Below are 16,806 nucleotides of genomic sequence, written 5' to 3'. Positions count from 1 at the left end.
TCAAACCCACAGGTCAGGCAGATATGTTTAACACTGTGTTAAATAAAATGCTATCATGTTGGCAGGATTGGACAGCTTTTCTCCTGAGAAATATTATGCTGGTTACGCATCTCCTGATTTCGTCCATGGTCTGGAAATGGGGGTTTAAGAGACTGCACTTGAACAATCTAAATGAATTGCCTTGCATCAAAAGAGTGCAACTGAACTATCCTTTTTAATGCCATTTGCTAGGGTCTAATGCAGTCCTCACTGTCAATATCTTTGTTGAACAACGATTTCTTTAAAGGTAATCTTCAAATGAGAACAAATTAGCCCCAACATTTCACTAACTTGTACATGTCCTGGTTGCCTTCAGGGGATAAAGCCATGCAGAGTTAATTAATTATTCATAACAATAACAATACAATTATTAAACTTACTTTCCACCCCAGTACAGTTTTGTTGTTATGACCAAACTGGACCTCCTGTGCATGAAAAAGAAAAAAATTGTACATTGCAATTTTGTTTTTGACAGACATATGGAATAAAAATCAAAACAAATCCCTCCTTAGATGTTGTATTACTCCCCAGCTGCAATTTGTTTTATGCAGTGGTAAAACAGTCATAAGGTCTGTCTTCAAAGGAGACCCTCAAGTCAAGGTTCTTGACTTTGGCCTACAGGACTATGCGTATCTATGGCTCTGATGACCAACTATATATTTTCTTAGCCTATATCTACACCAGCCTGGAAGATGAAACCCCAGAAGATTGATCCTGAGTGGGTCAATCTTCCAGGGTTTGATTTTGCATGTCTGGTAGAGACGCACAAAATTGACCTGTTAGGGGTTGGCAATCAAACTCTGTGCTTCTCACGTGTCACGGGGAGTAAGGGAAGTCAAAGGAAGAAACTCTCCTATTGACCTTTTTCAGTGTGGTGGCCAGGTAAGTCGACTGCAGATACATTGATTCTAACTACACAATTGCATATCTGCAATCAACTTACTTTCCCTAGCATACATTTAGCCTTGTGCCAATCCAAGTGTGGATGATCAAACTTCCATTATCTGATCCATGGTGTAGTACAACCATGTCACATTGTAAACAAAATAAATAAAGTTGGTAGCTTCTATATGCTGAAGTACAAGCAAAGTTAGTATTTTCCTGTGTAAACCCACTAAAATGCCATGGAAATCAATGGACCTATACTAGTGGGAAAGTGATGGTAGTGAGAGGAAAATCAGACCTGCTCAGTTCAGCATTTAAGTCTTCTAAAACAAAAACATATTAGTCACTGCTTTAAAAGCTCAGTTCTGGAGCCCACAGAGGTGCTCAGGTGTAGCTGCTGCTAAGTACTTAGGCATTAGAGTGCCACAGAAACCTATACTGATTAATGATAAACAACAAACTATTCTGGCAATTTCAAGAGTGCTGCTGTGTCAGAAGTGTAGCAAATGTCACCAAAAGCAGCTGATGTAAATTACTGTTATGAAACTACTTCAGTGGGAAGCAGTATGAATATTGTTATAAGGAGACCCTGAAATATTAAAGCAAAAAATGATCCATTTGCTAGGTTTGTCTATAAATTCTAATGTATTATTAAAATAACAATTTATTGGCTGGAAGATACTTTGCTGTATACTCTTTAATCTTTATCAACTCTCTCCAAAGGCTTGACCTTGCCATGATTCAATAGAAAGGTTCCCAATGATACATTAAAATTGACCAGGGCTCAGTATTTTTTCTGGCTTCAACCAGCTGCAGGATTGCAGTGAGGAAGATTAAAAATAATTTCATACTTTTAAATACTTAAGAAAATAATAGAATGTATAGTTGGAAAAAACAGCCCCACTATATTTACAAGAATGAACATTTTGGGGGTATGCTTTCAAAAACAGAGGTTTGCTCCTGGTAAAATCAATGAGATTTTTGACAATGATTTAAAGAAAGAACAGGTTCTGGTCTTATTCCTTGGGGACAGATATGTAACTTCCATGAGAACTAGGCACCTAAATACCTTTAAAAATCTGCTCCAGGTGCCACCACTTAATATATTCAAAGGGGCAAAAATACAGAACAGTGTGTATAGCTGGGCCATCAGTTTTTGTAAGCTGTACTTTTGAATGTCATTCTGCAGAACACTGACTCTCAACAGAATAATTATTACACTAAAGGATACTTATATCTGATGTGCTGTGAATTGGTGTGTCATTGGGATCATTGCTTAGTAGAGGGATGAACAGGACAGATTGTGCAGATCTTTAAAGATTATGTAAATACCACTTAAATTACATAAATATATACTAGGGTACACACAGAAGTGAATAGTTTAAATTAAGTTCAGTTGGGTTAGGTGATATCCAAAAAGAAATCCCATTTTGCTTTCTCTCTGTTTATACATGGAAAAACCCATTGCTCAGAAGTCCATACTGGGCACTGAAAGAGGCAGGGGTCCTAGGGAATAAACCAGTGAAGGAATAAACCAGTAAGATGACGTAATTAAAGACTGTATCATAATGTAACATACATGGGAGCTGAACTAAGGTTGCACAGATTACCTTAATTCTGGCATTTTCTAACTTTTCTTAACACTTTTTTCAACCCTGGTTCTCAAAATGGCTGTCTTTTAAAAAATTTCAGCCTGAAGCAAACACCTTGGATGGAAAATTTCAGCCCAAAGTTTGGTAAAATTATAAACAACAACCAAAAACAGAAGTTCAAAAAGGGACACACTTGAAAATATTAATAACAGGAAGTGCTACCAGCTCTTCCTATGACTTATGCTAGTTTTTCCAATCAGCTACTGGATCCAGGGAATGTTAAAAGGAGACTATTTTTTAAAACAAAAGAATTCAGATATGGTCTGTGGTCCTGATCTTGTACCACTGAAATAAAAAGGAATTTTACCATCAATTTTAACTGCCATAACCATCAAGTCCTAAAACCTATACAGTACCTCCATCCCTTCTTTTTGATTATGTTTCCCAGAATCACCTCAGCCCTAGGGAGGAAAAAAATGCACTTGAATGGGAATCATTTCAAAGACCAGAATGCACTGAACATAAAACAAATCAGGAAACACATTAGTCATTGGGAGATGTAGGCACCCATAAATAAAAAATAAAAAAAAATCTGCCCACTATCAACTTTTTTTATTTATTGAATATTTTTCTCCGTAACACATTGGAAACATATCCCTGCTGACCTGAATGTGCCCTTTTGTGCTGTCTTAATGTGGTAGAGCTGTAATTTAACAATTCAGTGTCTGTGTTAAACAGAATCAATGTAAATGTCACATTTGTAAAGTCAAATGTGAGCCAACGGATTTGTTTTTAATGGTGGCGTTTCTCTCCTCTCCAAATGTCAGTGCAGAGTTGCAGATTGATTGGACAGAAACACATGGGAGTTTCAGTTTAGTTATTGAATGTCTGCCAAATAGGTCGCAGAAAATTATAAGCAAACTTTCAATTGTCTTCCACAAACCCAAACTGCCCAAATGCTGCAGAAATACTATTGTAGAGCCTGGACCTGGCCTGGCCTTAGGCAAGGAGAGCAAGGTGGCTGCTTTGGGCCCTGCATCACCACCAGCCGGGCCCACTGTCAGCTCACCACCCTAGGCCTCCCAAACTCTTTGGACAGGCCTGTGAGCAATCCATGCAGCAGAGAAACTATGTGTCTGCCTGAGTGAATGCTGCTGAAGTGACATGCATAGTGGGACTACACAGGGGGAAGTAGAGGAGGGAAGTTGGCTTGTTATCTACCAACAGGAGAATGGCCAGCAGAGACCCTGTTTGCCAGCATCGCCTGGATGCATGTGTTGATGGTAGCAGTGTTTTCTTCCCTCAGCCCCGTTGTACTTCAGGGCATATTCACCCAAGACAAAACCCTGCAAGTAGGGCTTTGTTCTTGGTAAAGTTAGTCAGTTTTAAGACTGAGTGGTTCAAAGCCACCTTCATAAAAGCCTGAGTCTGACCTACAAGGTTTTCTGTGTAACCAACCACAGGTGGATTTGAACCTGGTACCTCTAGAGCTTAGTGCAGGAGCCTCTACAGTTTATGCTAAAAGCCCACAGGCTTTCAGCTAAGACCATAGAGGAGACTCGTTCTTTCTCTGTGCAAGTGGTCTAGGTGCCACTACATGGGACAGTGAACCACACCTCTAGATGTGCAAGTTACACATGCTAAGTCAGCTCCTGCTTATTGTGATCTTTCAAGAAGGAGAGCTGAAGATAGAGTGAAATGAAGGGAGCACAGAAAGAGCAGCAAACCAGGCATCTGAAAGCACTCTTAAGGTCTGGTTTTTCTGGAAGAATTAGGGAGGCCCTATGGAGAAGTTATTTACGGTAGACAATGCAGGGAAATGCTCTCTCTCTTTCTCTCTCTATATTACCTGCTTCTGGTCACCTAGGATTTGTCTCCAGGAGAAAGCCACATTGGATTAACTGCTCCGACACAGGGGAGCAAGGGGGCATAAGATGCTCCCTTACTCCAGTGATGTAGGATGGCAGGGGAGAGAACAGGTTCTGCAGTGAAGGGGCAGGACACAGGCAGAGACTGGGCTCCACTCTCTCCCAAGCCAGCCAGCAAAGCTCAGCTGGCACAGAGAGGTAAGTAATCTGCAGAACACCACCAGTTTACTTTCTGGCCCACAGGCAGTGGAGTGACCAGGTAATGAACTGTGACTTTCAGAGTCACACTCCCTCCCTGGGTCTGCAGCAAGGGCAGCAGAGCTGCACGCTGCCCTTATCCTGTGCAGGCTGCGCTGTCACAATCCAGCCCAAAGGAATAGAATGAGCGATGTTTGTATAAACCCCCCACCCGCCCCCGCCACACACACACTCTTTTAATTAAGCCACGGCATTAAGAGCCTTAGTCCTCCTTCCATAAAAGCCATTTTCTTGACATTTTGGATCAGGATTTTAATTCCATCTGCATCATGTGCTGTTCATCATCATTAAGAGGTGGGCTGACTTTTCATTTGTTCTGGGTATTTTTCTCCATACATCACTAGTGAAATACAAAGAGTAGGGTACATGTGAAATATGAACAATGCATTTAGACTGCTTAGCCTAATGCAGTTCTCTCCTTTGAGAAAGGGACCCCAAAAAGAAGTTGTCTTTATCTATTTCCTCATTGCGGACACTGAGCTGGAATCTCACCTGATATAAACTGGAAGAGAAGTTAATGGAACTAGGACAATTTACCCACCAGAGAAGCTGTCCTATTATCTTCCACTAAAAAAGTGCAAAGTTTTTGCTAAAAAATATTCTCTCACACACAGCATATTTGTGTTTAAACCATTCAAGACTTGATTTAAAATTTCTTGGCAGGGAACCAACACAATGGCAACGGCGGAACTACAAATAAGTGACACTGGACAAACAGTCCCTCCTCTCTCCCCTCCGTTTAAAGACAGCAATGGCTGTATGTCTTGTAGAAGTGATTGATGCACTTTTTAGGAGCTGGCCATGCATAAAGAGTCCTCTCTGTTCTCTGCTCAAGTTAAAATAGGGGGAAAATGAACACAAGCACCCTTCATTCGTGGCAAGAGGATAGGTGCCTGACTGAGAGGTGAAAGAGGAAAAAGAAGAACACAGATGTCTCAGTCTCACTCAGAATGCACAAGCTGCATTTATTTGCATTTTTTAGAAACACAGTGTTTATTAAAGTGTCATTATAGGACATTGGCAGGGTGTGGAGAAGAGCAGAAATCGCCCTAGTGACAAGGCAAGTGTTTCACACGGAGGAATGCCACATTTTACACCCAACACCCAAATCAGGAGTTTGCGGCAAGTTTGCTGGACGACTCAACAAAGTCTGCAAACCTGAGCATGTTCACTGTACTGTGTGGCATGTTTGAATCTTAAAAGTACCTGGGAAACTGTGGCAAAGTGGAGAGGGAAAAGCATTTTGCATGAAGCACTAGGAAAGAAAAGACCCGATTGTCACACATTTTGTGGCACCTTGTTACTCTGGGCATAAGCTAAACCCTTATTTTACTAAGTTCTTGGGGGGCCACCCAGTTAAAGACCTCTAGGGGGATAAAACTAGTGCTAAGTTCAATAAATTGGTAACAGGCTGGGGGTGCAAAGACTCTAGGGAAATCAAACTGAATTTCCTAAAAAGGGAATATGGAACATCAGGGTTTACCTGTACCTGAAACTGATCTTTTACACTGGCAAAGCTGTAGGTCATCAGACCTTCACGAGCAAGGCACCAGGCTCCTGCTCATAAGGATGTTTAGTGTAGAGTTTGAATACAGAACCAGACTGGAAACAACTGAAATCCAAGGCAGATCATCCTCCTACGAAGCATCTTCATGCACTACTCCAGTGCTTTCCAATATACACTTACATGAATCAAATTATACTTTAAATGATGTTAGTGCAGATCTGCAGTAACTCCATAAAAGTTGATGTGAGCACTCCAGATTTATGCAAAAGCCTTCTATAGTTGTACTGGTTTACAGGTGGAGTTAGGTTGGCAGCAAATGAACAGGTAGTGAAACTTGGTAAAACACACTGAACAACACACACACTTACTTTCCAGCTGCGTACACCTCAGCTGTATCAAACAGATTTACTCCATTCTCATACGCGATTGTCATTAGCTGTTCAGCAACCTTAGAGAAGCCAGAGACACAGGATTAGTCAAGTGAATGCGGAAACAATCCCCAGCATGCTTGATGTGCTACTCATCATCTGGCTCAAGGAGCAGAGTGGTGGACACAGAAGCCAGTTGGACATAACAGGTTCATTGTAGATCTCCACAGCCAGCAGTACCAGTTAGGGTCCAGATACACCAGCTACCCTATGTCACATCCAGGAACCGTGCAATTAATGTACCTGTTCCAAGATATGCAAAGTTGTGGCAATATCTGATTACTTTACTGACAGTTTTGAAACTTTTTAGCGTGTCATAATCAAAATGGAATTATTTGAACCAGAGTTAATTAAAACCCTGTTATGCAAAAGTCAGATATATGCCCAAGTGTATTTATTTACTTTAACTATGAAGCACTCTAATCAGAATAGAATTTACTGCCTCATGTAGACAGCAGTACGCAGTAGGGGGAACTCTGGGTTGCATTCAGGCAAAAGAGGGCCAAAAGGCAGGTGATAGAAAGAAGGTACAGAGACAAGCCCATAATCTGCTGTGCCCTGACTCTATCTCACAGTTATTCATATCTAGGGGCTGAAGAAGGAGCATCTCAGCTGATGTAAAAAGGGACAGAAGCACATGAGTGGAGAGGCAGTCTCAGGTAACTGGGATATTACCCCAACAGGGCTTTATAAAACACCTTGACTTGCACTCAGAATTAATCATGAAGTTTTCCCATTAGTAACTATGGTATGGTAGGGACATAACTGTGTCTTGGGAGAGGAGAAATCCCCACACTGCAGGGCCCACAAAAATGGCAGAGCCTGTGTTCTCTGCTGAGGAAACATAGCCTTGAAACCTCCTCCCTGTCAGACTGCAGAGAAGAGCACAGAAGGTAAGCCCTTAGGTGCCAGGGGATCCTGATGTGAGGGCACAATGCCCACTTGGTTCCTCTCTCGAGTGACACAGCTCTGCATTGCCCACCGCACAGGTCCTAAATACAAGGACATTTCTACACCTTGATTTACTATTGGATTCAAAACCCAGTACCTCTGGCAGTGCAGCATCTCCTAACATGTACTGGTGCACTGGTTCAATACTGACACAGGGAAACATGCCACCTACTTCATGACTATCAGCTTCTTCAGCACCTCTTTATTCCCTGAACGTCTCCCATATTTAACCTGACGTTGCAAGACCTGATAGGACCACAGCACAAAATTTGTTCCCCAGTGATGGTATAGAATTTGCATAAATTGTCAAAATGCCACCTGGGATTTTTGTAAAACCTAGCAGCCATAGCCCTACTGTATCTTCACAGAAGCTAAAGTAATTGCCCTCAAAATAAATCTGGTCCTACGGTGTGTCTACACTAGGCAAAGTAAGTCAACTGCAGACATGCAATACTAGCTACAGCAATTGCATAGCTAGAATCAACATATCTGCACTCAGCTTACTTGGCCATCCTTACAGAAGAAGGTCAATGGGAGAGTTTCTCCCATTGACCTCCCTTACTCTTTTCATCTGGCGAGGAGTACAGAGGTCAACTGCTACCCCTGAGAGGTCAGCTTCACGCATCCCTACCTAACATGTGAAATTGAACCCCAGATCTTCCAAGCTAGTGTAGTGTAATGATGTCATGGAAACCAGATAATTTTTGACCACTAGGAAGCATTTGAAAATCAGTTGTTGATGGCCATAGTAATAATTATGGGTGACACATCGTTATGAATAATTTTTCTATTGGATTTATTATTGTAATACCTAGTGGTATCAGTCTTTCAATAGTACAAATTCTGCTTTTCAAGGGTTTCTAGATTGCCCATTACTAGCTGCACTGGGGTCATGGTAGCCAGGCGAAAGTTGTGTGTTTGTTTTACAGATGCACCAAGTACATAAAAAGTGGATTCATTTTTAAGCAGAGCCACACACACCACAACACAGTGGAATTGAGGCCAATTTCAGGCTGTGTCCTTACATTGTTCTATTGCACCTATGCACCAATGCAAGATGATAGAGGCAAAAAGCACAGGGCTAAATTCTGTTCTGAGTTTCACGGGTATAAATCCAGCATAATGCTACCAAAGGCAGGGAAGAGGGGGAAAGAATCCTTCCCTACTGGCTGCTGGAGACTTATGTTCCTCACTGCAGAGGTTGCCTGGCACAGCTACGCTAGAGCACATGGGTTGCATTCCATCAGAATCCCAGTATGTGTGGAGGAGGATGGCAAGGAATAACATTTGCCAGCAGAGACTGACCTACCCTCTCCTCTCTCAATGCACATGTCCATTTGCGATGGTATATATTTATAGGAGTTACACAGATACACTGAGCAGTGAATGACCCCTAATACAGTATCTAGGAGAGGAAGACTCGGCACTGAATTTAATTGCCATTGTTGGTTTGTATCACAATGATGTTGCTTAAAGATAGTAAGTGTGTGTGTTCAACAACAGCTGGAGCACAGCAAAATGTATCCAATCAAAATAACTCCACAAGCCCTGCTCAGTTCTTGCCTTTTCCCCAGTCTCTAAGCTGGCTGACAAGCCTCGCCAGTGCAAAGGCTGTGGTCACAAGACTCTTTTTTCTCTTGGCGCACAAAGCAGTAACAGCAGCTATGGTCAGTGCTGTTTGTGTAACACATCTTCTTCCATGACAGTTTTCTTTCTGCAAAATATGCTGTGCTCTTCTTACTGCTGATGTTGGACTCTGATGTACATTTTGCAATACCCAAAAGAACTGCAAAATATGGTGGTGTGAGATGAACTATAGCGGCTTGCAACATGCCCTGGACCGAAAATTGTTCAATAACAGAGACGTAGGGCCAAGCTGGACTTTCACACATGTCCATACTATTCTGCAGCTCTTTGTGCAGAAGGCTGGAAGACAAACTTGTAGACTAATTTTGAGGTAATTGATTGGTTTTGGCTGCTTTCCAGTTGAAGTAAATGGTCTGTTCCAGAGACTCTATTGCTGATGAGGATCTTATGCAGCACTGCAGTGGTGAATTGATTGTGCACTGCTTTATTTTGATAAGCGTTTTAACTGACTATTAAAGTACATTGCTGCATTTTCAAATCACTCTGAAAGCACCGCATGCTTCAGTGGAGAGCAGCTGCAACCAAGCACAGAGCCCTGGCCAGCAACAAAGAGGCATGAAGAGAAACCAGCAGTTTAGCCTCTTCCAGTTTTCTAAAGTCAAACAATTGTTTTGATGCTGGTAGCTCATGCAGCCGGAGTCAACCCTGGCTGGTTATATGGTCAATTGATTTAAAACTGAAATGGATTGTGAAATGTAAAATAGGTTGGCTAACAGAGTCAGGATTTTTGTCATTGATTTCAGTGAGGCTAGGTTTTCACCCTGTCTTTACAGTGCTATAATATAAAGAAGAATTTGCTTTTGTTATGCTAGTCTATATTTTCATCACTCCTTTATACCCCATTCAAAAGATAAAGGGTTTCTCTCTCTTTTAAAAAATCCTCTACATCTGAACACACAACACTTTTTTCCTTCTGCAAACGTTATTTCTACTCCTTCTGGTGTAGAACGTCCTGGTGCTGTAAGTGTATGTTATGGATGACTAATATCAGTGAAGTTCCCAAAGCTAAGTAAAATATGAGTTTTGCTGGGTGTTCAGAGGGTTATTAGCCAAGATTAAGAACTAACCATTATGGCCAAGAGTCAGTGCTGTCAGCATAAAGCCAAAGGCTTTTCAGTTGTTTCATTTATACTTATGTCAAAAATCCATCTGGTGACTCACTATAAGCTGATACTGTGCTTATATTTATGACTGTACTGGATTACTTACGTTTCCCTTCTCCCCTCTCCGCCAAAAAAGTTCTTACTTCTACTGTGGGAACAATTAGCTTCTCATTACAACTGTCAGTGGTAAATGCTAATTCTTCTTTTCATAGCTGTTTGGAATATTTTTAATGGAAAAGTGTTTTTTATTAAATTTAACCTTTGGAAATGTCACAATCATGAAGATTTGTTAAATGTAGCAGAAGAGCAAACTTTCTGTTCCCATGTATGATAATTCTCTGTCATTTCTTGTTAAAGAAATAGATTCTGCATAGTCTTCTACATACAGCTTTGACTTGTACAAAATATTTATTCAACTTACGCGTTTTACTTTAAGCAAACATTACTTACATCATCTGAAATTTGACCTCCAAATGTGACCCATGTCCCTAGAAAAAAATAAAATCATTTGTTACTGTTAAGGATTTTTAAAAAAAATATACAGTAGACAGTATAGTTATGATCTGTTTCTTCAGGTACTCCCTTGATGTTGATTTGTTTAATGCCCAGGATCAGTACTGAGACATACTTATTTGGCCAATGAACATCTGCGGTTTTATTTCTTAAAGAGAAAGGTAGGATGTGGAGCAGGGTGAAATGTCTTAAAAAGAACCACTGCTGATGGCTAAATCAATTTGAAAATGGCCTGAAACTACACTGCTCCCCCTACTGAGCTCAGCTGAAAACTTTGGTCAAGGATGAATAAGTTTCATCTCCCTACCTTCTAGCAATCACCACAGCTCCCTCTCCATAAACCTCCAACAGTCCTTCTTTCTTCTTAAGTCACCTCTCCAAGGACTCATCAAGTTTCTGAATCCAGCTTTCCAGGCTGCACAGCCTTCTTCATGCTCCTACCTCAGCTCTTCTTTCTTCCTGTTTCCACACTCACAAAGCCAGATTTTCAGCTGGTGTAAAATGCTATGGCCCCTACTGCTTGTCAATGGATCTAAGACATTTTACATCAACCGAAGATCTGCCCCAACACTCCCCTGGTTCATTCAAGCTTCCTGCCAAATCAGCCACTTTGTATCTGTCTCCCAGCCTCATTTTTGTGCTTCCATCCCTCCTGCCTCCTATGTTTGGAAAAATTTTCCAGTAGGGACGTTTATGCTAATTGCAAAACAGTTCAGGAATCTTATTGGATTACTACATACGTTTTTGACCAGCTAAATAAAACTACTCTCCATGCACCTCTCTGCACCCCTTTTGGCTATATTTCTTTGCCATGAGTTTCTTTGGGGTAAAACTGTAAACTCAACTGTGACTGAATTTGTAGATGACACCAAAATTTAGAGGAGTAACTCTCTCTCTCTCTCTCTCTCTCATGATAGCTGTGGATTCAAGTGGTAGGGGCTGAAGGCAATGAGGAAAGATTCAAGACAAATAGAGCTGGTCAGAGAATTTCAATGCAACCTTATTCCATGGGAGTATAGAATTCCAACAAAATTGAAATGCCTCCTGAAATTGGCTTAGAATTTTGTTTTTCCTTTCAAATTAAAGCCTGGTGAAAAGAGTTCTGCAATACAGCAGCATCCAATTCTGACATTTTTGGAACAAAACTTTTTTTTTGTTGTGAAATAACTTTTTGTTTCAATTTTTATTTATTTTTGTATTATAATGTATAGGGCCATAAGATACCATATCATAAAAGGGCTAAATAAAAACATTTCGTTTTTCCTCAAAATATTTTGATTGATTCCCCCTGTTCCAAATGCTTTGAATCATTTTTTTTCTTAATAAGCACTGGCACTCAAATGAGCATGTGCTTCAATGGGAGCTGTGAATGCTTCGATTTAATTGACTATTTAACCACAGAGTTTGTGGTACCATCATTTAGATGGTTGTTTCATAAAGTACAACTTTTTACTGTATAAATTAGACAATGTAAAAAAATATTACTGTGTAAAAAAATATTACTGTGCAAAAAAGAATTCAAGTCACACACTACAAACTCTGATTAACTAATAAACATGCACTTTGATGGTCTTTCATTCTGTCCTAAATATCTGAGCTTACACAACATGACATGGAAAACAGTGCTGAAGTATGAAAAAACAAAATTATATAATACTATCCATATATAATTTTCATTCAGACAATGTATGTATGGAAAGTTGAGTTAAATGCCTTGGGGGCAATTGTAACATTTCTGAAAATGAGGTTTGGTAGACATAGCCAGGGTATCTGCCTATCTATCTCTGCTATTTTGCCCAGAGAAGAATCTGTATCTGGTGCAAATACCTAACACAAAAATAACACTTAAAACATACAGATATGTTCGCAAATTTAGCAGTGGCCTCACAGATTGAGTAACAAACAATTGGGAGAAGTGAGAGGAGGAACAAGAGGACAAGGGTTACACTAATAAGATCACACTTTGCATATAGGTAATTGCATATCTTTTGGTTCAACATAAAGTTGTTTTCAACAAAAGTTTTGGCCTCTGTGTCAGGAACCATCTTTGTGCTCTGCATGTGTACAACACTTATAGTATGATGGGCTTTTAGTCACCACCACAATGCACAAATAAAAAGTACTGTTTATTTTAACTCACTTCTCGTGGGCATGATGTAAGTAATTATTCTTACAGAGGGACTAGAAACATCTTAGCACTCTTAAATACTTACAACATTCTAAGCCTTGGAGAAACTTCAAACAGCCACTGTTTTTAAGGAAAACAGCCAGTGGGAGAAATGTTGCAATCTTTTCCTCAAGAAGTTGGCCTGAATTTCTGTGCACTAGTTTCCTCTTCTTTAAATTGAAGTAATGGTACTTTCGAGACCTCCTTGTATACTTACAGCATAATATTTCACCTGAAATTGTCTGTATGCTGGAAGCGCTACCTGCAGAGTTTCTCTTAGAATGTCAATATTTTATATTAATAATTATGATAGAACTATGCCTCTTAGAGAGACCGCGATTCCTCCCACCTGCAAAAATCTTAGCCAATTTCTGAGGACCATTAGGTATGAACAGGGGCAGGGTACTGAACAGACATTGAACTCTACTTCTATCCCAGATGTGGGAAGTAACCCATTCAGAGGACTGGATGTACAATTATAATCTACCCATTTTCACTAAGAGGATGATAGTCCATTATGCATGTGCATTCATTTTGTTAACCTCACCTAATAAATAATAATAAATAATAATACTACTAATAATAAATAATAAAGCTCACCTAATAAACTATTTTGCTAGTCTTTAAAGTGCTACTTGACTGCTTTTTGTTTTGATTTTGTTAACCCGTGCATCCAATACCTATCCGAATACATTCCAGAACCACGCAGCAAAGTGCTTTGCTTGCACCACCTAGGCACATTTACCAGATTGGGTATTACCACTCCACTTCTTTGCCTGCTGCTGTTCCATCTGCTCTGAACAATGGTTTTGTTTACCTCAACAAGCCTAAGCTCTTTCTCAAGATAAATTACAGTACTGATCCCAGTTGCTGCAGTGCAAATAGCAATAGTGATTTCACTGCAGAGTCTCTGGATTTACAGAAAACTCCTATTATCAGACCTAAAGGGGGTGGAAGGATGGCCAGATAACACAGGGCTAACTGCTGCGGAGCTGGCAGAGCATGTCGGATAAAAGGGAATGTTGGATAACTGAAGATCAGATAATCGGGATTCTACTGTACAACCATACAGCACTGTATATTCAATTGCAGATCTGCCAGTAAAGGTTGTAAGGGGGAACTTAATTTTTGGTAACAGTCATTACCCATCTATTACCCTGCTCCTTTAGACCTCTGTCCCACAATTCCTTCCCCTTTTACTTGTGTTTCCTTTTCCTGTCTGTATTCAGGCTTCTCACCCCTCCTCACTTCCCCCACTGATGTGCTTCTCACTTTGTCCATTCCTGCTGGCCCTTTTCTTGCATCTGCTGTACCACTGTGCAATCAATGAGCATCCCAGGAAAACTTATGCTTTTCAGAAGTTTTACTTTGCAGCCAGTGATGCACATGCAGCAGAAAGGAAGTGGCTTCAGCAGCCCAGCCTAGCAAGTCTTTAAGGCTAGATCTACACAGTATAGTTTGGTCAATGTAAGTTATGCTGGCATAAGCTACCCACTTTCCTATATCACTTGGACATACACATGCTTGACTGCTTGTATTGTCGCCGCACATCCTCAACAAGAGTGGTTGTGCTTATGGAAAATGTGGTACAATGCAGGTAAGTATTCCAGACTGCCCTGTGCTACTAACCAGCACAAAGAACCACCAACTCCTCCAGGGATTTCTGAGAACTAGGGCTCAAGTTTCCACAATCATTAGGCTCATTCCAGCCCATAATTTTCATGCTGTGTTTAATACTGGCACAGTATTGGTGTGCCATTTTTCTGTCTCCGCCATCTCTTTGACTAAAGTACAGATCCTGCAGAACTCAGCACAATTCTAATACCAGACACACAGTTCTCCTGTATTTGTGGCAATTCAGTGAGTACACAAGCTAAAACATTTTAGCAGCAGTGTAAGGTGATAACTCAAACCTACAAATATCAAGTCAACAAACACACATTTTCCATATTAAAAACATAGCATAATATGTTATTCATGTGACAAAACACGTAGTGCACTGGGCTTGGTGGGGGATCCTCTAGTTATCATTATTTAGTGAGTGTACCTGTAGTCTTTGTTTTCCCCTAGCATGGAATGGCAGGGGAAAGGGTTTATACCATGCAGACACTTGTTTAGCTGGGGGTGTGCAGGGAGCAGCGCCCATAGACCTTTCTGTAGATAAGAAAGGCTTCTGTGTCCAGGGCATACAGCTCAATCTGATCCTGCAGTATTTGAATTTGTTGCCTCAGCAAAGCCATAGTGACCCGGAATACCTCCCACCACACTCCTCTGTCCCCTTGCCTCTCCGACAGCACTTGCTCTCTCTGTTCACGGGCCCTCATTCTGATCTCAGGTGTTCGGCTCCTCCAGTCCCCACATTCATGGTCAGCAGCTGTAGAGGACTCAAGGTTCTCACAGAAAATATTCTCTGTAGTCTGCTTCTTTCTTCACATGATCAGGGTCAAACATCCAGCTTGCAGATACTCCCTTGACTTCTTTGTGCTCTGCTTGCACCACAGGCTGCAAAGTGAAACTTACCAATGTGCACAATGAAATGGAAGTGAGCCCTGATTCAAATGTCAGTGGGGCTGTGTGTTTGAATCCCAGTTGGATTTCAGTTCTCTCTAATGTTCCTAACTCTTTTAAACACTTAGGCTATGACTACGCTACAGTGATCTTTCAGAAGAAGTTCTTCCAGAAGATCTCTTCTGAAAAATCTTCTTTTGAAAGAGTGTGTCCACACGCAAAAAAGTGGCTCAAAAGAGTGATCTGCTCTTTCGAAAGAACAGGCCAGGGACTGAAAAATCTGGTGCCATGAGGACTGCTCTTTCAAAAGAAGGGCCTGTACAGTGTCTACACATGCTTTTTTTTTTCAAAAGAAGCTTTCAAAATGAGGCACTGTTCCCAATCCAGGAGTGGAAGAGGGTTTCCAGAAGAAAAGCCGCGTTCTTTCGAATTCAGCTCGAAACAGCACTTTATATGTGTAGATGCTGCATATGTTCTTTTGAAAACAGACCCGATTTTCTGAAAGAACCTGCTAGTGTAGATGCAGCCTTTTTGTAAAAAATCTCAAATAATACACAGTAGGGGTTCGAGATTCATGAGTTCCACATTCTCAAATTCAATTATTCACTAGTGGCCTTGCTTCCCCAGGGCTCTGGGACCGGGAGCGCCAATGTCTGCTGCAGGTTCCCCAGGCCCCAGGGCCAGAGCACCAGTGGCTGCCACTTCCCCAGAGCTCCAGACAGGGAGCAACAGTGGTGCCGCTTCCCGGGGCTCTGAGTGCCCCCCCCCAACATATTCGCAAAAATCAGCATTTGTGAGGGTTCTGAACACAGAACCCTCGTGAACGTTGAGACCCTACTGTACCCAGTTCAGAAGTGAATCCAGAGATGAATGCATTATGGTTCCAGAACTGTCAGTATGCCATCAACAGTCACATTTTCATCTCTTCATGGCACTCAAGGAAGGGTTTTGGACAGAATGTGAGAGACTGTAACGCTGTGCATGCTTGGCTCAGACCTGAAGAAGCTGTGTTGATCATAGAATTTTCCTGCATTGCTACCTTAAAATTTCCCACCATTGTTATCATCTCTAGGGCTTGCTTAGCTTGTAAGCTCTTAGGGACTGGGGCAGTTCATTATACATTTGCACAATGCCCAGTACAGTACTGTGGTACTCTCTGTTACCACTATATAAATAAAACTGCAGACTAGGTGTCAGCCTCCACATGCGTTTTAACGACTGTGTCATCTAGATCTTATTTGAACAGGTTAGATGACTAGGGGTTGAAATACCAGCAGCAGCTGTCTGTAGTCTTGTCCACACTTTCATACTGTAACAGTGGCAGAAATGCAGTGGTGCAA

The 16,806-nt window shown here is 41.1% G+C and overlaps 1 protein-coding gene across 3 annotated transcripts in view; it reads right to left on the bottom strand.

The window, feature by feature from the left end:
- KCNAB1 (potassium voltage-gated channel subfamily A regulatory beta subunit 1) overlaps positions 1-16,806 on the bottom strand; it is a 209,720-nt gene that overhangs the window by 37,662 nt on the left and 155,252 nt on the right. For all 3 annotated transcript variants that reach the window (XM_075004295.1, XM_075004297.1, XM_075004296.1), the window contains exons 3-6: positions 10,729-10,766; positions 6,518-6,597; positions 2,933-2,977; positions 420-464 (exon numbers count right to left, since the gene is read on the bottom strand). In XM_075004295.1, coding sequence (XP_074860396.1) covers positions 420-464; positions 2,933-2,977; positions 6,518-6,597; positions 10,729-10,766 — 208 coding nt within the window. The remainder of the gene's footprint in view (positions 1-419; positions 465-2,932; positions 2,978-6,517; positions 6,598-10,728; positions 10,767-16,806) is intronic.

Source organism: Carettochelys insculpta, chromosome 10 (genome assembly GCF_033958435.1).
Source record: "Carettochelys insculpta isolate YL-2023 chromosome 10, ASM3395843v1, whole genome shotgun sequence".
Lineage (NCBI taxonomy): Eukaryota > Metazoa > Chordata > Testudines > Carettochelyidae > Carettochelys > Carettochelys insculpta.
The sequence above is the reverse complement of the archived record's forward strand: the minus strand, read 5'-3'. Positions and strand labels throughout refer to the sequence as shown.